Source organism: Dasypus novemcinctus, chromosome 7 (genome assembly GCF_030445035.2).
Source record: "Dasypus novemcinctus isolate mDasNov1 chromosome 7, mDasNov1.1.hap2, whole genome shotgun sequence".
In the NCBI taxonomy this organism is placed as follows: Eukaryota; Metazoa; Chordata; class Mammalia; order Cingulata; family Dasypodidae; genus Dasypus; species Dasypus novemcinctus.
The window spans coordinates 7,602,494-7,621,210 of NC_080679.1; the positions used below are offsets into that span (position 1 = coordinate 7,602,494).

The 18,717-nt window shown below is 50.9% G+C and overlaps 1 protein-coding gene across 1 annotated transcript in view; it reads left to right on the forward strand.

Annotated features, from left to right (window-relative positions):
* The window catches only part of ASB18 (ankyrin repeat and SOCS box containing 18), an 80,648-nt gene that overhangs the window by 14,136 nt on the left and 47,795 nt on the right, over positions 1-18,717 (forward strand). Inside the window, exon 2 of the mRNA XM_058299848.1 lies at positions 16,542-16,550. Within this exon, the coding sequence (XP_058155831.1) occupies positions 16,542-16,550 (9 nt within the window). The remainder of the gene's footprint in view (positions 1-16,541; positions 16,551-18,717) is intronic.

Sequence of the window (18,717 nt, forward strand, 5' to 3'; positions counted from 1 at the left end):
AATGTTATCACGAAAACCGCCATTGCAAGTTGAAATACACACGCCTAATTTCTACATCCCCTCTGCATATGAATGAAATACCCGTGTCCCAAAAGAAAATTCTTTTGTCTGCTCTGACTTGTTCCCAGTGACACATACCGCTCAAACGGTCACCAGCCCCTTTTCTAGATATTCCCAAACCATCTTTTGCAGAATCCATTTAGGGGTCTTGCCCAGGATGAAGTCAATTTCATTAGTCTGAGGAATCTTCCTACTTGAAAACTAAAACTCCAGTCTTCTGGTCCCTCTTCTATTTATTGTTTTAAAGATGTATTTATTTATTTATTTCTCTCCCCTGCCCCCACACCCTGGTTGTCTGTTCTCTGTGTCTATTTGCTGTGTCTTCTTTGTCCGCTTCTGCTGTCAGCGGCACGGGAATCTGTGTTTCTTTTTGTTGCGTCATATTGTTGTGTCAGCTGTCTGTGTGCGTGGCGCCATTCCTGGGCAGGCTGCACTTTCTTTCGCGCTGGGTGGCTCTCCTTACGGGGCGCACTCCTTGCTCGTGGGGCTCCCCCATGCGGGGACACCCCTGCGTGGCACGGCACTCCTTGCGCGCATCAGCACTGCGCATGGGCCAGCTCCACACGGGTCAGGGAGGCCCAGGGATTGAACCGCAGACCTCCCATGTGGTAGACGGACGCTCTAACCACTGGGCCAAGTCCGCCACCCCTCTTCTGTTTAATCACCACTCCTCAAAGATTTTGACCAGCACCCTGCAACCTCATCTCTTGGAAGAAGTCGAGTCTTCATATGGACTGAAGTAGGCAGAGAGGATAAGACTTGAGTTTCGCCTTGAAGGCTATGGATTGGCTTTAGCTACGCTGAGAAGAGTAGGTACAATAAAAGTCAGGCAAAAATGTCCTGACCCAAGCAAGGATGGATGGGCCACCCTGAAGTGCAGCATGCAAGAAGGAGCCAAGAGGAGCAGGTCAGGAAGCAGTGTTGTCAACATTTTAGTTATACTGATGAGAGTTATACTAATGATACTTTTTAGTTGAGTATCATTCAGCTGGGTGGAAGGAAACTAAAGTATTCTTGTCTGTGGGGGCCTTTGGTCACAGCTTTTTCCTGTGTGATCCTTGAGAGCAGGGGCATTGTCATTTTTATCTGTGCACCTCTGACACATTTATTTTTCCCCAAGGACACAAGGAATTCCCTCACACAGTCTGGGGGCTACCACTGCCCCCAGAACACACTCACCATTCCTACAGTTAACAATGTAACCTGAATCATGATAAGCGTTCCATAAATGCTTATTGAATGAACAGATGAAGGAATGGCTTGATTTTCAGGTGGCTGTTGTTGTTCATGGAATAGCCATACATACGGCTATTCTTGTTCTTAAAAAAAAAAAAAGCAACAGGCAGCTCTCTGCCGTGCTCAGAAGTCATGCACATGTCCTACTTCTGAAACCAATGCTGTCCACCTTGAGCTATTTTTAAAGTTCTGACAAAGAAGCAAGTCTTCTTCTGGACTAATACTCCCTATCCACCAAAATCGGGCTGGGATATTTAGGGAGCAGTTGACAAATAGCGCTGGGAAAGCTAAATTTAACCCAGAAGTCAGCGTGGCAAGGCTTCCGTCCCTGGACTTGGCCCAGCGTTCCACCCCTTTTAAAAATAGCCAGGGACGAATTATATCAGGTGCCAAAGATTTCTCCAGGTTAACGTGAACTAGAAGCAATTACAGTGCTGCATGAATAAGTCCTTTCTCAAATGTGCCTAATTACAAACAGTCCATCTGAGAAAAAGATGGCAAACAGCTACGCATCAAGAAATGAACACTCCAAAGAAGTTAACGGGACCAGTGCGCTGATTTGAGCAACGTCAGAACATTTAGAGGAGAGAGGGGGGAAGGCGGATGGGATGGTAGCTCATGATTTCATTCCAGTGTCTTGGACTTCGATACGGGAAGTGGCCTCCAGGCACTGCTGCTCCTCGTTTGATATGTTTGAATGCTCGATTCGATGAGGCTGTAAGTCCCCTGAACTGGGTGTTCGAGGTCCATCACAGGCCCTTCCAAAATCTCTGCCGTCCCCTTTGATGACACAGATGCTGCCTTAGCTGCTGCTGACGTGGACAGGAAGATCAAGCTTGAAACATGTAAAAGGAGGTTTTGAAAAAACCTCCTGGAACATGCTAAAAGCCCAAGTCTTCTTAGGAAGCTTGGAAAGAGCCAGTGAAGGCCAACAGGTCCGAGGCAGGCTCCCACCCCCAGCATCGGCTCCACTGCCTGAGTCAGCCTCATGGCCCCAAGGCGGCAGGGGGCAGAGCGAGAGCCACGGGAGCTTCAGCAGGGTGGAGCACATTTCAGAGACCAAGCGTTCATTCTCTCCCCCGCCTCCACTGAGGCTCCGCTGCATGCGAGGCGCCGTGCCGGGCACGGAGATGAGGACGCACCCCTGCCCCTGCGCAGCTCATGGTCAACAGGAGGCTGCAGATGAGCAGGCAGCGGGCACGGTGCAGGGCGCTGGGTGCCACTGACGGCTGAATCAGGGCACTCCGTGAGCCCAGGCACCCGGACTAGTCACAGAGGCTGTCAGCCCGCGGGTGGTAAAGCTCCAGGCCTGGGGGTGGTCCGTGCATAAACATTCATGCCTGTAACCCAGGAATATGACCAGGGTGACAACTCCATCTACACTGAATTGTAAATGCACACGATGCCTGCCTCGTCCTTCACCACAGCCCCTTCTAAGGAAGATGGAGCATGCATTACTGGGCTCTCCTTTGTTATGGAAAACCTCAGTGAAGGGGTGTCTTAGTTTCCCAGCTCCTACACCACGTAACCCACAGCAGGTTGGCTTAACCAATGGGAATTTACCGGCCCACGGCGTCGGAGGCTGGAGAGCTGGCTTCCTCCCAGGGTCAGCGCATCCTGGCTGGCCGCCATCCCAGGGTTCCTTGGCTTTCCCGTCCCGTGGCCACGGCCTCCCCTTTCTCTTCCGGCTTTTGTTGGCTTCTGGCTTCTGCTGCTCCCCGTGGCTTCTCTTCTGAGTCCGGTTTCCTTTGCTTCTGAGGCCTTCAGCCGTATAGGATTAGGGCCTCCTCTTCAGTCTGGCTCACCCGAGCTAATCACCTCTTCAAAGGTCCTAGTTACAAATGGGCTCACCCACAGGACCAGGGGCTGGGACCTGAGCGTGTCTTTTGGGGGGGTAGGCGTGATTCACCCCTCAACAGGGACAACCCCGGGCCAGGGGACTCTTGACAACAAAAAGCCTGCTCTGGCTGGAGGCCGGGGGCTGTGGGGCTCAGAGAGAGGGCAAGGGGCCGCGGCTTCTGCACAGGGGGGAGATCTGGAGAGGCACCTGGGGAAAGTGTTCTTAGGAAGCCCGTCTGTGCTTGACTTCCGATCCTCTTTCCCGTTGCTCCCAGGCAGTTGCTTGTCTGAATGTCACCCCACGCAGACACGGGATCCCAGCTCCCACAGCTGGCCCTGAGGGACGGTGGCTGCTGTTACTCACACCTCCTGCAGGTGACTCTCCACCTCGGCCTCCCCGGATTTGTGCCCCCTGCGCTTCCCTTTGCCTCCTGGGAAATGCCCTCCTGGCCCCTTTCCCTCCCTCTCGCCTCCTCCGGGCACATCCTAACTCACAGGGGCAGGGCGAAGGACCCTGCAGCCTGACTACTGCGGCCCTTTCCAGCTTCCTGGCCCTTTCCAAACAAGAACTGGAAAGAAAATATGGGATTTGTTGATTATCTATGTTATAAGAAAAAAAAAATGAGCTAATTTTTCTTACCACTTTTCCATCGTTTTATTTTATTTCATTTTTTAATTACCTTTTTTTAAGTTACTAGATCACACAAAACGTTACATTAAAAAACCTAAGAGGTTCCCATATACCCCACTCTCTGCCCCCTTACCCCCATCATTTTTTATTGTATTTTTTCTAAGAAACATAGATCACAAAAAATGTTACATTAACAAATATAAGAGGTTCCCACAAAACCCACACACACACACACATTCCTCCCACATCAACAACCTCTTTCATCATCGTGGCACATTCATTGCATTTGGTGAATGCATTTTCGATCACTGCTGCACCACATGGAAAATAGTTTACTCTGTAGTTCACAGTCTCCCCCAGTCCATTCAGTGGGTTATGGCAGGATATATTATGTCCAGCATCTGTCCCTGCAATATCATTTAGGACAACTCCAAGTCCCGAAAATGCCCCACATCACATCTCTTCTTCCCTCTCCCTGCCCTCAGCAACTACCTTGGCCACTTTCTACACGTCAGTAATACAGTTTCTTCCATTACTAGTCACAATAGTTCTATTGTAAGTTTACTCTAATCCATGTTTTATTCCTCCATCCTGTGGCCCCTGGGATGGTGATGTCCACTCCACCTCCATATGGAGAGGGGGCTTAGATCCCACATGGCTGATGGATACAATTCTCCTGCTTGCAGTTTTAGGAACTCTTGGTTCCCTGGTGTGGTGGCTGACCATCCTCTCCTCCCTGTTAGCTAACCTGGATGAGTCCAATGAACCAGAGGGTAGGAGTTGCAACTCTGTTGAAGCTCAGGGCCCAGCTGGCACTTGGACAGTCCAGAGATTCAAGTCTCCTGAGAATACACCAACCCTTAATATTTTTATATTATATAAAGCCCCGAACCAAACCGTTAGCAAGTAATGAATAAGTTATCCATAAAGAGCTGTAACCATTCACAAAAATAAAAGTTTGTGGCATTGTGCAGCTTTAGCCAGAGACACGCAATTGGGGGTCAGTTCTCAGCAATTGGAAGAAACTCATAGGCCACCAGGACCCCAGATGGGGCCTTTGGGTGTCCCTGGCTTGGTCCAATGCAATCTCCCACCCAGGGTACTGACTCAGCATGGTCATCACTACATTAAACTGGAATTCCCTCACACAGCCCGGGGCTGCCACGGCCCCTAGAACACACTCACTATTCCCCACAGCAGCAGAGAAAGTGAATGGGACCAAGAGCAAGAGGACACCCTACAAAGCAACAAAGAGAAACCTAGCTGATTTTAGGTAGTAATTATTTCTTAAGAATTAAGTGATTCCCTGTGGCACCTAGGCCAACTTTCTTAGCCTCTAGACTAGGGATCAACTTTTTCCATAAAGTGTTGGATAGTCAATGTTTCCAGTTTAATGGGCATATGGTCTCTATTGCAACAATCCAACTCTGCAATCGTGGCAAAGAACAGCAGTAGACAATACGTAAGTGAGCGGGGTGAATTCCCAATAAACTTTTATTTATGGACACTGAGATTTGAATTTTATGTAATTTTCACATATCACAAAATATTATTCTTTTTTTTCCCCCCAACCATTTAAAAACATAAAAACATTTCTTAGAATGCCAGCCATACAAGAACTGGGAGTAGAGGGTGCTAACCAGCAAGAGGTAAGGTCCTTTAAGTTCTATTGACCCAAGACTAGAGCGCTAACATCCTAAGAGCGGGTCTAACGTCCTAAGAGTGGGTCCCGCTAGCATCAGTACCACCTTTCCTCAGGGAGAATCCCAGTTCTGGGCTTGCTGGAACCTTCTGGAAACTGGCTCCCGGCAATGTTGGCCCAGGCTTGAGCGGACCCTATTGATGCAGCTGGAATCTGGGGAGCGCGGCACAGTTGACCAAGAATGGATTCTGGAGGCAACACACATGGGTTCCTACTAGCCCAGCAACCTTTGCTGTGCAACTTCCTTCTCATGGTTGTTATTAGGAGTTTATTAGTTAGGGTTCTCCAAGGAGATACAACCAACAGGATACATATGTAAATATTGTAAGATTTATTCTAAGAATTGGCTCATGTGGCCATGAGATTTGGCAAGTCTAAATGCCATAGCTCAGGGCACAAGTTGGAAACCCCAACGAAGGTTTCAGTGAATTTCACAGGAGAAGCTGGCTGGCTGAAATACAGAAATAGAAATTCTTTCCACTGCTGAAATCCTTAGTTCTCCATTTAAGGCCCTAAACTGATTGGATGAGACTTCTGTCATTGCTGAAGGGAATCTCCTTTATTGATTGTAGATGTGATCAGCCATAGATGCAATAACTGACTAATTATATAAATCCATGAAACAGTCAGGCCAATGTTTCCTTGAGCAAACAACTGGACACCATAACCTAGCAAGCTGACATGAACTTAATTATCACAGTCCACCCTTTGTCAACTTGGCTTCCATATACATATCCTTAAGCCATACTTAATCTCTTTTTAAAAAGCAACAACAGGCGGCAGACTTGGTCCAGTGGTTAGGGCCTCCGTCTACCACATGGGAGGTCCACGGTTCAAACCCCAGGCCTCCTTGACCCCTGTGGAGCTGGCCCATGCACAGTGCTGATGAGCGCAAGTAGTGCCCTGCCACGCAGGGTTGTCCCCCCCTTTGGGGAGCCCCATGTGCAAGGAGTGCACCCCGTAAGGAGAGCTGCCCAGCACGAAAGAAAGTGCAGCCTGCCCAGGAATGGTGCAGCACACATGGAGAGCTGACACAACAAGATATCGCAACAAAAAGAAACATAGATTCCCATGCTGCTCACAACCATAGAAGCGGACAAAGAAGACACAGCAAATAGACACAGAGAACAGACAACCGGGGTGGGGGGGAAGGGGAGAGAAATAAATAAATGGATAAATCTTTAAAAAAAAAAAGCAACAACAATCATAATTTTGTCTAACATAATTCAACTGTCCTGGGTTACAACCAGAAACACACTAACTCTTTCCCCAGAAAATGATGCCAATCCTTGGGTAAGTCATCCTAAACTTGAGATCCTGTAACTTAAAGACCATGACACAAAGTTAATACAACTTAGGTTATATGGTAAGATAGGGAAGAAAAAGATACTTGCTTTACATATATATAAAAGCATTTTCATAACAAAACAAAGAAGAAATACTCATAACCATTATAGTGCTCATTTCTGCAACTGGTCATACGGTCATTGCTCATATTTATAACCATCCTTTTCCACTACCCATTCCATATTCCCTTCACCCTCAGCAAGCACCCCAGCTGATCGTGGTTCTTTGCCTGGAGGGGTGACCCAAACCTTCCTGGTGGGGTGCCCCAAACCTTCATTCCTGAAGATTCTGGGCCATTGTGAGTCCTGCCTGGATTGGGTTGCTGCAGTTTTCCATTGACTTAATCACAGGGAATGGTAGTACTAAGAGATGCTCTAGGGCAGGGGCTCTTAACAAGGAGTCCATGAGCTTGAACTGACATTCGAAAAAACGTTATTCTTGTGGGGACTTGTTGGTATGGGTGTGATATGTATTTACTAATACACAGTATAGTGTGGACTTAGTAAGGGGTCAGTGGTTTTCACCTGAGTGGCAAAGGGGTCTGTGGAACAAAAAGGTTAAGAATCCCTGCCCTAAGGGATCTCAGTATTCCAGTCAAATTCTTCTTTACTTTCATTGTGTCCTGCAACCCTATTTCCCCTTGATACCAGGATCAATCACTCCAGCCAGTAAAGTAATTCCCTTCTTTTCCTGTGGATTTAGAGGCATGAGGACCCCAAAGTGGCAGGTGGCAGTCTTAACTTCCAGTTCAACGGAACAATTGTCATGTATCCTGGTGGAAGCACTCTTCCTTTTGGAACTAAGGCCTATAGACCAACAGAGCTTAAGGTCACAGGAACAGGAAGCAACCTTTTTCAAATGGATCACTACGGGTAATAGTGAATGGTGGGAAGCAGATGTGGCTCAAACAACTGGGCTCCTGCCCATCATATAGGAGGTCCAGGGTTCAATGCCCAAGGCGTCCTGGTATAGGCAAGCTGGCCATGTGGTGAGATGGCTCAGGTGGAGTGCTGGCCTGCACGGAGTGCTGCCCCGCTCAGGAGTGCTGCCCCAGGCAAGAGAGCTGGTCCATGCAGAGAACTGGTGCAGCAAGGTGACACAACAAAAGGAGACACAGAGGAGAGATGACAAGAGATGCAGCAGACCAGGGAGCTGAGGTGGCACAAGAGAATGATCACCTCTCTCCCACTCTGGAAAGTCCCAGGATCAGTTCCCAGAGCCGCCTAATGAGAATACAAGCAGACATAGAAGAACACACAGTGAATGGACACAGAGCAGACAATGGGGAATGGGACGGGGGGCAGGGGGAGAAATAAATGAATAAATCTTTAAAAAAAATAGTGAATAGTGCCACTCCCATTTCCATCCCTTGATTCCTGGACACATGAATCTTGGCTATGGGAGAAACAGCAGCACAGAGGGACACTAATTCAGAAAATACACAGCCTCCTGAAGAACACTCCCCAGCCCTGAAAGGTATTGCCACCCATTTGGCACCAGTCCACCATTCTATCAATCCAGCTGCTTCAGGATGATGGGGAACATAGTGAGACCAGTGAATTCCATGAATGTGTGCTCATTCCTGCACTACATTTGCTGTGAAGTGGGTTCCTTGATCAGAAGTGATGCTATATGGAATGCCAGGATGGTGGGTAAGGCATTCTGTAAGTCCATCACTGGTAGTTTGGGCAGAGGCATTGCCTGCAGGGGCAGCAATCCCATAACCAAAGTATGTGTCTATTCCAGTTAGTACAAAATGCTGCCCTTCCATGACGGACGTGGTCCAATGTAATCAACATAACAGCAGCTAGCTGGGGAGGGTGCCACATCAGGGGCTGAGTGTTGGTCTCTGCTACTGGCAGGCTGGCCACTCAACAGTGACTGTAGTCAGGTCAGCCTTGGTGAGAAGTCCATGTTGCTGAGCCCAGGCATAACCCCCCTCCCTACCACCATGGCCTTTTATTCATGAAGATTTGGGCAAGAACAGGAGTGGCTGGGGAAAGAAGACAATGGGTATTCACAGAACAGGCCATCCTACCCACCTGATTATTAAAATCCTCCCTGCTGAAGTCACCCTCTGATGAGCATTGCCATGGGACATAAATATATTCATGTTTTTTGCCCATTCAGAAAGGTCTATCCACATACTTTCTGCCCCAGATTTGTCACCAATTTTCCAATAATGTTTCTTCCAAGTCCCTTACCATCCAGCCAAACTGTTGGCCACAGCCCATGAATCAATATGCAGGGAATGGATGTGGCTCGAGCAGTTGAGCACCTGCTTCCCCCATGGAAAGTCCCAGGTTCAGTTCCTGATGCCTCCTAAAAAACACCAAGAAGCAAAACAAACTGAAAACACCAACTCAGGGGAGCTGAAGGGTTCAGTGGTTGAGTGCCAGCTTCTCACAAATAGGTCCTGGGTTCATTTCCCAGCCACCATACCTAAAAAAAAAAAGGAAAAAAAGAAAAAGAAAATATATATATATATATACACACACACACGCACACACAAACACACCTCCAGCCAAACACACAAGCAAAGAAAACAACCAGATGCGCTGTTCAAATTTCTGCCCACTGGGAGGATTTCCCTTCACCACTGTCCTTCCAGGATGACCCAGAAAAGGACTGCAGTGCAGCAGCTGCCCACTTTGGGGTAATACCTGCATATCGTGCAGAATCATCTGTAAATTTGGCCCAAGTTTTCTCTTCCTCAATCAACTGACCATAGGGAACTCCCCAAGAGTCCATCGCTGTGGGTTGGGAAAGAGAAGGTAAACATGGCAGGAATGGGGGCCATTAGCATCTGGGCCACTTCCTTGTGTAACTTCCTTGTGCCTTCAGGGCCTGCTTGAGCCAGACCTTGAATCTACAGCTTCCTTTGAATAATAGAGTACTATGCACTCACCCAACTTTATGGCTTGGTGGGTCAGAGAACATCCAGGTCATGATAGGCAGTTCAGGTCTCGTGTTAACTTGGTGACCCTTAGTTAAGCATTTGGTCTTGACTAAGGCCCAGGAACTGTTTCTCTAAAAAAGAGTAATAATCTGCAAAGGATGGAAAGACTTGGCTCAAAAATTCCAAGGCTCTGCATTGTGATTCTCCTTTCAGGGACTGCCAAAGGCTCACAGCATCTCTGCTTGCCCCTGAAACTTCCATGACCACTCCTTCTGCTGGGTCATATGGCCAAATGGCAGGGCAGTTCACATGGCAGCCTGCTGAGTCTCCTTTTCTACCAGTCCCCACTCAAAACTAGCAGCTTTTCAGGTCACTTGGTATGTGGGCTGTAGTACCACATCCAAATAAGGAAAATCTTGCCTCCCAAATCCAAAGAGGCCAGGCAGGCATAATACTTTTTTCTGGTCATAGGAGGGGCCAAACACAGCAGCTTATCCTTTAAGAGTTATCTGAACACACCCCACATCACTGGACACCTAGAAATTTCACTGAGGTGGGAACCCCTCAGTTTTGCTGGATTTATCTCCAACACTCTGACATTCAAATGCCTTTCCAGTGAGTCTAGTTTCTAACTCTCAGTTATAGGTCTAATCAGCATAATGTCATCAACATATGACATTGTATGGGAGAGAAAGGTGATCAAGGTTCCTGTGGACTCGACTATGACCCAGCGCTGGAGAGTTGATAAGCCCCTGAGACAGAACTGTGAAGGTACACTGCTGGCCTTGCCAACTGAAAGCAAACCGTTTCTGGTGGTCCTTACTAACAGGTGCCAAGAAAAAAAGCATTTTCCAGCTCAATAGCTGCATACCAGATACCATGGGGGTATGTTAATTTGTTCAAGCAATCATACCACATCTAGAACAGCAGCTGCATTTGGAGTCACCAGTTGGTTAAGTTTACAACAATCCACTGTTATTCTCCAAGATCCGTATGTTTTCTGCACTGGACAAAGAGGAGAGCTGAATGGGAATGTGGGTGGAATCACCACCCCCACGTCCTTCAAGTCCTTGATAAGGGCCCTAATCTCTGAAATCCCTCCAGTAACATAATAATGCTTTTGATTTACTATTTGCTAGGTAGAAGATTCTAGTGGCCTCCAGTGGTTTTTCTGACCATAGTAGCCCTCACTCCACAAGTCAGAGAACAAATGTGCGTATCCTGCCAGTTGCTGAGTTTGTCTATTCCAATAACGCACTCCAGAACTGGGGACATAACCACAGAATGGGTTTTGGTACCCACTGGACCCACTGTGAGATGGGCTTGAGCTAAAACTCCATCCATCACCTGCCCTCCAAAAGCCCCTACTCTGACTGGTGGAACACAGTGGCATTTTGGGTCTCCTAGAATTAACTAGACAGTTCAGAGCCAGTGTCTAATAATCCCCAACATGTCCAATGTTTTCCTTTACTGCAATGCACAGTCACACTGGTAAAAGGCTTTAGATCTCCAGCGGGAAGGCTGAGAGGAAGATAACAGTATACATTTTTGGCAATGCAGCAGAGTCCTTCCCTAAAGGGGTCCCCACCTTCCCTTCACTCAAGGTGTTCTGGATCTATAAACTATCTCAAGTCTGGAAACTGACTGAGGGGCCATGACTCTGTTTTTGTGTCTCAAGTTAAACTTTTGCTCACTTGACCTAGAATTCTTCTGCTTACACAGCTCAAGTAAGAATTTGAGAGACTTCCCATCTATTTTACCCTTGGTATCCCATGCTCAACTAGCCAACGCCATAGGCCTCTGTGGGCCAGACTATTGATTATTGCTTGACTCTACTGTCCCTAACAGTAGCCACATCCACCTTGCCTTTGGCAATTAAGTGCTGCTGCTTGGCTTCTGCCAACCCATGATCCAGTCACCCCAAAGGGTGTAAGGATCAGTTCAGTGACAGCAGTTTCCACAGTAATAGCTGACCTACAGAGAAGAGTGATCACAGAGCTTCTCAGGGAGTTTGGAGTTAATCTAACAAATGTATTCCTTAAAGTCCTGGTGAAAGGTGAGTCCTCTGGACATTCCTGGGGTGAGCAAGCAGGTCTTACATGAAAAACCAATCTCTCCAAGTCTATGGATCCCCTCATCTACATCAAACTAGGGCAGTTCTGGCATTTTGACTTCAGGCAATGTTGGGTTTCTTTTATTATTATTATTTTATTTATTTCTCTCCCCTTCCCCCCTCCCCAAGTTGTCTGTTCTGTGTCCATTTGCTGTGTGTTCTTCTTTGTCCGCTTCTGTTGTTGTCAGCGGCACGGGAATCTGTGTCTCTTTTTGTTGCGTCATCTTGCTGCATCAGCTCTCCATGTGTGCAGTGCCATTTCTGGACAGGCTGAACTTTCTTTAGTGCTGGGCAGCTCTCCTTACAAGGCGCACTCCTTGCACGTGGGGCTCCCCTATGCGGGGGCACCCCTGCGTGGCAGGGCACTCCTTGCGCACATCAGCACTGCATGCGGGCCACCTCCACGCGGGTCAAGGAGGCCTGGGGTTTGAACCTCAGACCTCCCATGTGGTAGACGGACGCCCTATTCATTGGGTCAAGTCCACTTTCCTTGGCAATCTTTTGGTCCTTGCTTCAGCCAGCCACCCAAACAAAGCGTTACTGCCCTTTCTATCCCCTCAGGCTACAACATTGAATCCAGAATCTGTGCTTAGTGGGACCATATCAATAAATTCCACCTGATCCAACTTTATGTTCCTTCCACCACTATCCCACACCCTTAATATCCATCCCCACACAACGTTTTCCTGATCTCTTACTAAATAAATTGGAAAAAGCACACAGTTCTTTTGGAGTGTAGTGAATCTCCTCATGGGTCACATATTGTACCTCACCTTTCAGAGCCCACTGAAACTTCAGAATAGTTACAGATCTGGAAGATACAAGGGGTGGTGGGAGTGAGTCATGAGAGGAATTAGCAGGGTCTTACAAGCCAACAACCCCATGGCATTCGATTATAGTTTCATCTGGTAAAACAGGGTTGATCTCGTCTGACGGAGGGGTGAGGGTTGTTTCCTTGGGGAAGACTAGAGTTCATATGGCTAATTCTTCAGGGCAGAATGGAGGGCAGGTGGCAGGCTCCTCAGGGCAGACCATCACAGGTTTATCTGGCAAAGGAGACTCAGCAGAGCCTAGGGTTTCAATGTCTCCACTGTCATCATTCTCGGCCCATATGTCCCCATAACAATTTTCAGGATCCCTTTCCTGCCCCCATCAATGCCCTCACTTTAACAGCAGGCACCCTGCGGGCAGCGGCGGGCCTCCGGGAGGGTCGGCACAGTTGGCCGGGCAGGCTCTCCGGACGGGGGCTGCCTCGCGGTCGAAGGAGAGGAGGGGGTTCGGCACGAAGCCGTTGGGCCCTCGCTCTCTCCGCTCAGGCACGGGGGACGCGCGGTGCAAGCAAGAACACCACGGAGACAAGGTCTAGGCACAAGTCTACTTTATTGTTGAAGGGGACATGGTTTTATAGGGTCTAGGGATACGTAAAGGGACTTGATTGGTGCCGGCGGGTGCTGTTGCTTGCGTAGGCAGTTACTGGACAGTAAGCTGGCTAAGAGGTTAGGAGTAAGGGAGGGGAAGGGGAAAGTGTGGGCTGTCTAGATAACGGCTAGGCGGAAGACGGAGAAGGGGAGAAGGAGGGGCAGCGCCGGCTGCCAATACTGGGCGGGAAGGAGACGGGGACAATTGCTCCCTTTTGTTTAAAAGTATGTGCTTCGGGGGAGGTGAACTGGTGGCATCAGGGGCAGTATGGGACGGGGTACTGGAGTAAGACGAGGGGAGGAGGGAGACCACGAGGACCAGCTGGCAGCGAGAAGCAAAGGGCCCTCCCAGCTGCTCTCAGCTGCAGAGGACACAGCATCTGGCCAGGACGCATGTGCCTGCTGCTGGGGTCGGCGCACGCCGGCGCCTGGCGCGCGCCGAGCTCTGCCAGCAAAATGGGGTCGTGATGTTCCTGAACCCCTCACCCGATTGGGGGAGAAGGAGGGAGATGAGTGAGGAAAGGGAGACAGGAGGTACAGGCGTGCGGTTCAGTGTTTGCGGAGGGGGCGGGAGGAGCGCGGCGGATGGCTTGGTGGTGGCTCTTTAGTGGCGAGGCGTTGATAATGAACCTGCACAAAGGAGCTGAATACCGCGTTGGCTTGGTCTTTGGCGAGGCGGACTATTTTTTTGACGGCCCAGGGTCCTACAGTGAGGGCTAAGATGATGATGACGAGTGGGCCTAAAAATGGAAGGAGGTATGGGAGGAGGGTATGGAGAACACTGGAAAAATAGTTCGCATTTTCTCGCTCTTTGCGGCGCTTATCCAATCCCTCCTGGACCTTTCTCAGGTTGTCCTCGACCAAGCCGGTGGAGTTGGCGTATACGCAGCACTCCTCTCCAAAGGCGGCACAGAGACCCCCTTCCTTAAGGAGGAGGAGGTCGAGGCCGCGGCGGTTCTGGAGGACTACCTCAGAGAGAGAATTGAGAGAATTTTTTAGATGTTTTATAGCATTTTGAAGGTAGGTGATATCTTCGTCGACGGCCTGTCTGAGAGAGGAGAGGTTAGAGGACTGTGTGGCGAGGGCAGCGATCCCTGTGCCTGCCCCTGCAAGACCTAGAAGGGTAGCGACTGTTAGGACTGCGGTGACAGGCTCTCTCCTTTGTAAGTGGAGGGAGGTTTGTCTGCTCAGCACGCGGCGGAAAAATTCGTGGTCAGAATGGTAAACGACTCGAGGAGCGAGAAGGATGAGCAGGCAAGTCTCATGGGTAGTGTTGAGGGTGGCGACATTGAGGCAGGGGGTTAGCCCGGTGGAGGTGCAAAGCCATTGGGAGGTGTTAAGGGGGATTAAGAACTTGGCGGAAGCACTGGGAGAGGAGTAGTTAGAGCAAGCACTAAGGGAGGGGTGGGAACCTTGACGAGAATGAACACAGCGTCCTGTGGAGGAAACAGATTGAAAGGTTAGTGGGACGGAGGAAGTGTTCCAGTTGCACTCGGCTGGGTATACTGAAGTGGATTCGTTGAACGTGAAGTTAACGGCGACAGGCTCATAGATAGGAAGGGAGGGGGAGAGGCAGAGCCAACAGTTCTTGGTGAGGTTGGGGTGAGAAGTATTTAGAGATAAGTAGGATGCATAGATTAACGCGAGAAGGGGACTGGAATACTTGGTAGGGGGGGCCATGGCTGGGGAGCGATGGACGAGGGGGGGGTGCCGCTGGAAGGGGGGGAGGAGGCGGGGGGATTGAGGACTTTATTGGGGCCAACGGCAAGGGGTGGGGATTCAGGCTTGGGCAGTAGTTTTCTGATGAGGAGGAAGGCTTCCTCTTGCCAGCGCTGGAGGGTCCAATTGGAGTGTTGATGGACCGAGTTGACAACGGCCGGGGAGATGAAGGGAAGCATGATGATGAGGGCAATGGGAAGAACGGAACTACCTGCATGGCGGCGAATCATCTGTGGAGACAAAAGAGAGAGAGAAAACTACAAAGGAAACAGCGATGGGAAGGAGGCAAGTTAGGTAGGCAACTCGTTAGGAGGATCATTGGTGTCAGCGTTAGCGGAAGCCTCGGCGGTGTGGGGCTTGATGAGATGTCCTGGGACCCAGATGGGCTGCGGCTCTGATTCAGGGAAAACGCAGGCGAATCCCCATCCTTGGGCTAAGAGAGGGGCAGGTCCATGCCATTGGGTGGTCTGCGGGTCACGCCAGAGGACAAGCGGTGCAGGGGTGGGCCAGAAGGTAGGCCCCCAGTGCATGTGGACCAGTGAAAAGCCTTGGGCATTGAAGGTCATCAGGTTGTGTCGGATCAGGGCCTCTGTGACGACGTCGCGAGGGGTGCGACGCGGCTGGTCGGCAGATGTCTTGAGAATGAGGGTCTTGAGAGACTGGTGAGCACGCTCTACTAGGCCTTGTCCCTGCGGATTGTAGGGAATGCCGAAGTGATGGGTGATGTCGTAGAGCTTGAGGAATTCGGCAAAGGAGGCGCTCCGGTAGGCAGGTCCATTATCTTGATGTCCCATGGAACGCCCATGAAAAGAATAGATTCTCTGAGCGCTTGGATGGCGTGCTTGGCCGTTTCTCCGGTGAGCACGGTTGCATAGCAGAGATGAGAGAAGGTGTCGATGGCTACATGGAGGTATTTCCATCGGCCAAACTGGGGGACGTGAGTGACGTCCAGTTGCCATCTGGAATTGGGGCGGAGCCCACGAGGGTTAACTCCCTGCGGTTGGAGCGGCCCCAAGGGCAGCAATGGAGCGCACGTTCGGCATGACCGCACAAGGTGTTTGCAGGTATGGATTGGGAGGTCTGGAAAGAGTTTGTGGAGGCCAGCTGCTGAGAAGTGAAATCTGGCGTGCAGCAGCTTGGCCTGATTGATGAGGTCTCCGACTGAGACGGTGGTCTCAGCTGGAAGCAGGTGAACGGCCTGATCAGCAAGGTGGTTGCCGTGGGCCAGGGGCCCGGGAAGGCCGGAATGGCTGCAGATGTGAGCGATGAACCAAGGCTGTCGGCGGTTCTCTATGAGCTCTTGAAGGTCCAGGAGAGCGACGTTGATGCTTTCACTCGCTGAGTTGTCGGGCGGAAAAAACGCAGAAAAGGCGATGACTTGGCAGACTTGTAGGCAGTAGAGGCTGTCTGTAAAGATGTTCAGTGGACAGTGGGGATGGGTTTGGAGTGCTAAGATGACCGCATGCAGTTCGGCCACTTGCACAGAGGATTGATGGAGGCGCACATGTGAACGTGGCTGGTGCTCGCCGGGTGCGAAGACAACGTCGGCAAACTTAGTCTTGGAGGCGTCTGTGAAGATGATGGTGGTGTCTGGAAGAGGCCTGCTGGACGGAAAAGGGAAATGGCCGGGGGCAGCGATTTCTAGCAGGGGAAGGCCCTGCAGTAACCGATGCTGTGGAAAGTGGTTATTGAAGTCCCCTCGGTAGAGTTCCATGAGCGCCTGCATATCTGAAGACTACCGCAGCAAGGTGGTAGTTTGTTGCACAGTCAGTGGCCACACGAGAGTGTCCGGCGGGTAGCCGTAGTGGTGGGTGGCCTGATTGACCAGGGCGGTAGTGAGCTGGATGAAGAGGGTGGTTTGTGGGCAGATCTTTCTGAGCTTGCTCTTTGCCATATGTACCCAGAGGAGGGGCCCATCCTGCCAGAGCAGGCCAGTGGGTGTGCCCCGTGTGGAGAGAACCAGTCCCAGCAATGTCTTATCGGGATCGTAGCGCTGAAGTTGGCAGCGCTCGAGGGCCTGGTTGAGCTGTAGTAAAGCTCCCTTCGCCTCTTTGGTGAGGTGGATTCTTTTGTTGGGGACCGATGAGAGCGGACCACCGGAGCACAGGAGCCGAAACAGAGGCTGGAGCTGCTGGGTGGTGATAGGAAGCGCTGGGCGCAGCCAGTTGACTTGACCGCAAAGTTGCTGTAGCTCGTGGAGCGTGAGCACATCGGGGATCCTGATGCTGGGCTCTTGTGGTGCCACGGTGGAGGTGATGGAGAACCCCAAGAATTGATATGGTGGGTGGGTGGTCAGTTTTTGTGGATTGACCTTGAGGTTCAAGTCTTCCAGGTGGCTCAGTAGGCGGTCGAGCACGGTGCGCAATCCCGATTCGGAGGGATGCGCGACAAGCAGATCGTCCATATAGTGGATGATGTTGGCGTATTGCGTGAGTGGCTGGACGGCTTCCCGAACGTATAACTGACAGATGGCGGGGCTGTTCCTCATGCCTTGAGGTAACACGCACCACTGATATCGCTGAGCTGGTTCCCGATGGTTGGTTTGAGGGACCGTAAAGGCAAACTTCGGCCAATCGGCCGGGTAGAGCGGTATAGAGAAGAAATAGTCTTTGATGTCCAGGACAGCGACGAACCAATGCCGAGGGACGGCTGTGGGATGGGGCAGGCCAGGCTGTGGCGACCCCATTAGTTTGATGTGCTTGTTGATCTCTCGCAAATCCTGTAGCAGGCGAGGCTTGACACTTTTCTTTTGAATGAAGAATATTGGTGTATTGTAGGGGCTGGTGGAGGGCTCGATGTGCCCAGCTCGCAGCTGTTCGCTTACCAGTCCCTTGAGAATGTCCAACTTAGGGATTGAGAAAGGCCATTGTTCCACCCAGATGGGTTCCTCTGTATCCCACTGCAGAGGAACGGGTGCCGGAAGTTGAACGCGAACAATGGCCGAAGCTATTGGGGGGGCAGCTGTGGCGGCGATGCGGTGAGAACAGCCCCCGATTGATGCAGGATGTCATGGCCCCAAAGCACTTGTGATATTTCCTTCAGGACGAGGGGGCGGAAGGTTCCTTGGCGACCCTCTGCATCTCTCCAGGCGATGTCTTGGGCGACCTGCTGGGAGGGTGCTTGACTGGTGGCTCCGACCACCAGGGGCCCATCGGTGAGGGGAAGGTGGCCGGCCTGTTCGAGCGGGATGCAGGAGATTTCCGCACCCGTATCCAGCAACCCGGTGAGCCAGTGGCCCGAAACTTGAATGGAGAGAAGAGGTTTGGTGGAGGGTGCAATGGGAACGGACCAGAGCACCTTCAGGGGCGGGGAGGCTGAGTCGCTGTGGCCTCTTTGTCGCGGGGCTGAGGCTTGCCCCCACGGCCGTTTAAAGGCTTGCAAGTGACATTGGGGACGCGGCAGTCGCAGGCCCAATGGTAATCCTTTCCACATCGCGGGCACAGGGTAGAAGGCGGCCGAGGTGGATGGCTCGTCTCAGGCGGGCCTGGATGAGGTCGCGACTTGTTGGGGCACTCGCGGGCGTAGTGACCAACCTCGCCGCAGCTAAAACATTCGTTGGAGGCTGAGACAGCGGCAAGGATGGCTTGGGCCATGGCGGAGGCCTGGACGTTGACGCCGGAGCAGGCTAGGACCCAATCGTGGAGGGGTTTGTCCCTCAGCGGTCTGATGATTGCCTTGCATGTTGGGTTCGCGCCTTCCTGCAGGAGGTCCTTGATGAAGGATGTTTGGGCCTGCGTGCCGACTACCTTGCGC